The sequence below is a fragment of the Lolium rigidum genome, chromosome 4 (assembly GCF_022539505.1).
Source record: "Lolium rigidum isolate FL_2022 chromosome 4, APGP_CSIRO_Lrig_0.1, whole genome shotgun sequence".
NCBI lineage: Eukaryota > Viridiplantae > Streptophyta > Magnoliopsida > Poales > Poaceae > Lolium > Lolium rigidum.
Genome location: NC_061511.1, coordinates 272578007 through 272582954, shown reverse-complemented (window position 1 = coordinate 272582954; position 4948 = coordinate 272578007). Strand labels below are relative to the sequence as shown.

General features: G+C 47.1%; 1 protein-coding gene across 1 annotated transcript; it reads left to right on the top strand.

Moving 5' to 3' along the window:
* Positions 1–911: 911 nt before the first annotated feature.
* Positions 912–4682, top strand: LOC124707769 (lichenase-2-like). Its single transcript, XM_047239461.1, has 2 exons — positions 912–1211; positions 3325–4682. The coding sequence occupies exons 1-2, from the start codon at positions 1139–1141 to the stop codon at positions 4254–4256; spliced, it is 1005 nt and encodes a 334-aa protein (XP_047095417.1). The 5' UTR covers positions 912–1138; the 3' UTR covers positions 4257–4682.
* The last annotated feature ends 266 nt before the right edge of the window (positions 4683–4948 follow it).

The following is a 4948-nucleotide window of genomic DNA, read 5'->3' as shown; positions in this document are numbered from 1 at the left end:
CTAAAGTTTATTTTTTTTTCTCTTTTCAAATTTGAAGGCTGATCATGGAGTCCAAATGAATCTCCTCCGAGACAATAAGGTCTAAAGGCTAGCTAAGTGGATCTGGTCTTCTTACAGGATAAGCATACGTCCATGCTTAATCAAAGGTGTTCAAGTAATTCGTTGGATCATGTGTGACCAAATAATTAGGTACACCAAAAACACAAAATTTCTTATGACAAACCAAATTATCGATTTCCCATAATATGTTCATATAATAAGTAGTACATAAAAATAAGAGTAACCGTAGATCGCGGTAGGAGACCGTAATATATATATACTGACAAATTAGGGTGGTGTTTGTTGAACCACAAATCATTTTAGAGCGGGCGATTGTACATATATCGACAAAAATATTTCTTTGTACATGCCACTTCAAGATAAATATAAACCAGAAACCAACACGACCATGGCGTCAATTCTTCTTAGAAATTCATGTCGGTTTCAAGATACAAAAATATAAATCTACGCCAACTATTGGTAGTGTCGATTCCTTCTTACGAAAGCCATGTCGCCTTCAAGAGAAGAAAAAACTCCAAGGTCAACAAATATCTACTGTCAATTCTTATTACGTAAGTCGTGTCGGGTTCCGAGGACACAACCCTTCCACGAAAAACCACGACGCCGAATGTCGTTGAGTAAGACGTGAACATATCCGACACACGGCGCGATCACAATTGACCTAGAAACTTCACTGTCATGGTACATCATGGCTGGAGTCCAAAATTCAAACTTTTCTTTTTTCAAAAGTTGTTTGGTGCTAGCTAGTACTTCTATGAATTATCCCCCTACCTGCAACAAACCTAGTGTACCGGATAACCTCTGCCCACCAGACATTGCGAGACGGGTGACGCATGCAAACGGCCTAGGTAGTCAATAGCAAGAGGCTAAATTAATGTGGAGACGTTGGGCCTGCGCCTGCGAGCAGATTGGCCAAACTCTGTCTCCTCGGATCCTATATAAGGGGCAGGCCACGGGTAGTGGCTTCAGCAGAAAAGAACCAAGGAGAGCTTTACCTTGAGAGAGAGGAAGAAAGGTGTCTTGGTCTTGGCATCACACACACACACCCTCGAACCACATAGACAGAGAGAGTCTCCCAATGGCGAGCCAAGGCGTTGCCTCCATGTTTGCTCTTGCATTGCTCCTCGGAGCCTTCGCCTCCATCCCACAAAGTGAGTCCCCTCCTGCTCCTTCTCTCTCCCTCAGTTTTTTCATGCAAATTTCATCAAGAGTTGCATTAGCTATTTAGCTAGCTAGCTAGCTAGGTAGCTCACCATGGTGACATGCGTTTTTTTCCCTCTCTCTCTCTGCATGCAAATCATGCAGTGGGTTTCGTGGAAGATAACACATGTGCTTAACTCAGATTTCATGAAGAGATGCATTCGCTAGCTAGGTAGCTCGCCATGGTGTACGCATGGTCATCACATATTTTTCTCTTGCCAACAGCATATACCTTCTTCATTTTTTTGAGGTGCACAGTGCTCTCCTTTAGGTGCACGTCGCTTTCTTTCTGCGTTTTATTCTGCCCGCGCGCTATCAGCCGCATGGTAAAGACTAGACGGCGCCCGGCAGTCTCGTTCTCTATCTTGGAGCATCCATCAGTGCATGGGATAGTGAATAACCTTTTTTAAACTTATCACGGTAAATTTTGCAAAAAAATGGTTTTCTTTGAATTATCTGTTTCAATTATCATTTACTTAAGGGATATCGTCCGATCAAACAAATTTGCACCACATGCACGTTAAATGTAATCTCGACACTCTTTCCCGGGGGAAAATATATCGCAGTAAGTATTGGGTTTTCCACAACGAAATAATATCTTAAACACACAGAAATAGATATTTTGTAGATAGTTTTGACCATAAGATACAAATTGTATTATGGAAAATGACGCATTTCTCAACCGCAGACAAACCAGCAAACTTACAAAGCTTATAGATGATGTCTTGGCTTGTCCGATGAGCATGCATGTCAGGCGGCTTCGTTTTGCCAACTCTTAGAAAGTCATAAGGTTTTTGTTCCTGCTGTTCTTTCGAAGTTTGGTCTACCTGAAATGGGTTGAAGAGAATTATGCATGTAAGTACAGTACTAGCTGGTAGTTAGCATTTGAGTAGGACGAAAATTTCCATTTTGTTGGTCTAGTAGTGGAGGTGTGATTAAGCTGTGTGCTAGCTAGCTAGCTACTTGTAAGTAGGGTTGCACAGTGGCACCCGATCCGCCCTGCTTCGTCGACAAAACTGGTTAGATTAGTTGTAACTTTCTTAGAGAAATATATGTAATTTAAACAAAATATAATGTTTTTGCGGGCGTCTGTGTGGGAGGCCGCTTGCAACCCTACTTATACCCTACTCATAAGGCACGTGATCTAGACCGTTAATTGGAGCGTAGCTATAGGAGCAGCCCCAGCATAACAAGGGGGCATGCATGCACGCCATGGCGATCGGCATCGATGCTATGTGGACTATCCAACGGCCGTGCTGCGGACGTTGGACCAGACACTTAATTTGTCCCAGCATGTACGTATGACCTCGCGTATTCGTATGGTTCTGGCCAGGCAGCCGTACGTCTGCGACGGTGCAAGTACAAAGTTTATGCCATAAGCTTTGACTCTTCGATACTCTCAGGTGACTCTTCGATAAATTATGAGTTGCTTTTTCTTCCATACTCTCAGGTGACTCTTTTCAATAAATTATGAACAGCTGCCGTAATTTGAGTATGGTTTGTCGTCGTTGGTAAACCTAGCAAGTCAAAGAGACCTAGGTAAAAAAAAAATCAGTACTCCAAGCTAGTCAAAAGTTCATTCCTAGCTTTAAGGTTGTCCCAATTCCGAAACTAGCCAAAGTCCAGAGATAGATATATTTTGTCCGACCAGTTCCTTTTCTACCTACGTCGTCGTAGCAAGTGACAAAGGGGCGTGAATCTGACACCAACTCGTGATAGTAAAAACATTAATAAAATGACTGATAAATTAACCACTAAACATTAATGAGGGAGATAAAATATGTGAATGCATCCAAAGTTTCAGTTAAAGGTCCTTTTCTGGGAGTTAGTATTATCCCTCGTCAACAGGTTAAAAATGACATCTTGCCGCCATTCTTGCACACCCGTTGGTTTCTTTCCCATCTTTTCCCCCCCGTCGTCGTCACAGGGGAAATATTCCATGTCAATGAAACAGTAACTTTGAGTACGGAGTACAGTAAATAATTTTGCATGCATGCAGCTCTAAATAATTTTGTCATGTTCAATTATTCATCTACTCACAAAGTTACCTGTTCACGCGTGCAGGCGTGGAGTCCATCGGGGTGTGCTACGGCATGAGCGCCAACAACCTGCCGGCGGCGAGCACCGTGGTGGGTATGTTCGAATCCTATGGGATCAACTCCATGCGTCTGTACGCGCCGGACCAGGCGGCGCTCCAGGCCGTCGGAGGCACGGGCGTGAACGTGGTCGTCGGCGCGCCCAACGACGTGCTGTCGGCCCTCGCCGCCAGCCCCGCCGCCGCCGACTCCTGGGTGCGGAACAACATCCAGGCGTACCCCAAGGTGTCCTTCCGATACGTGTGCGTGGGCAACGAGGTGGCCGGCGGCGCCACCCAGAATCTTCTCCCGGCAATGCAGAACGTGCAGGGCGCGCTGGCGTCGGCCGGGCTGGGGCACATCAAGGTGACCACGTCGGTGTCGCAGGCCATCCTCGGTGTGTACAGCCCGCCCTCCGCCGGAGCCTTCACCGGCGAGGCTGACACCTTCATGGGCCCCGTGGTGCAGTTCCTCGCCCGCACCGGCGGCCCGCTCATGGCCAACATCTACCCGTACCTGGCCTGGGCCTACAACCCCAGCGCCATGGACATGAGCTACGCGCTCTTCACCGCCTCCGGCACCGTGGTCCAGGACGGCGCCTACGGGTACCAGAACCTGTTCGACACCACAGTGGACGCCTTCTACACGGCGATGGCCAAGCACGGCGGCGACGGCGTGAGCCTCGTGGTTTCAGAGAGCGGGTGGCCGTCGGCCGGCGGCGAGGCGGCGAACCCGGCCAACGCCAGGATCTACAACCAGTACCTCATCAACCACGTCGGACGCGGCACCCCGCGGCACCCGGGCGGCATCGAGACCTACGTGTTCTCCATGTTCAACGAGAACCAGAAGGACAACGGCGTGGAGCAGAACTGGGGGCTCTTCTACCCCAACATGCAGCACGTCTACCCCATCAGCTTCTGATCGATCCATCGATCACAGGTAGCCTATGTCCGTACGGGCGCATGTACATGCTTATAAGAGCATGTACACGTACGTATGTGCACATTATGTATTTGTACAATACAGCAGGGGGCTTGGGATCCATGCGACCACTGAGATGCTAGTATGCAATACTAGCTACTCAGATGCGACGCTATAGTACTGGTAATCTAGCTGCTATATGATTACACGATTGACGGGAAGCAAATGTAAACGCTCCCTTCATCGTAGAGGTTGATTGATAAAGATACGTGCACATATGTGTACGTACGTACGTAGGATGTTGTTTAGGGTAGCTAGGATCTACGTTTCGTCAAATTTTGACGATAGGATCTATATTGTAGGGATCAAGTTTCTTCAAATTTTGATGAAACTCTTGTCGAATAATATTATCTGAAATTCCGGCAACGACAGAAATGCTATTGTATAATTGATGCAGATCTTTGGGAGGAGTAGTTGTTTGTTGCCTGAGTGGTGAATGGCGTGGCCATATGTAGCATAAACTTGTAAAACCTTGTTCCGAGTCTTAATGAAAATTGGGAGCAACCATTGGTTCACTACCAGGAAAACACACACTGCCGTGTTCCGGCACCTTTGCCTTGTGTCGAACACCCCGGAAAACGGCAAATGCTTCTTTGCCGTGTCTGCCGAGGGAAAAGCACACTGCAAATATC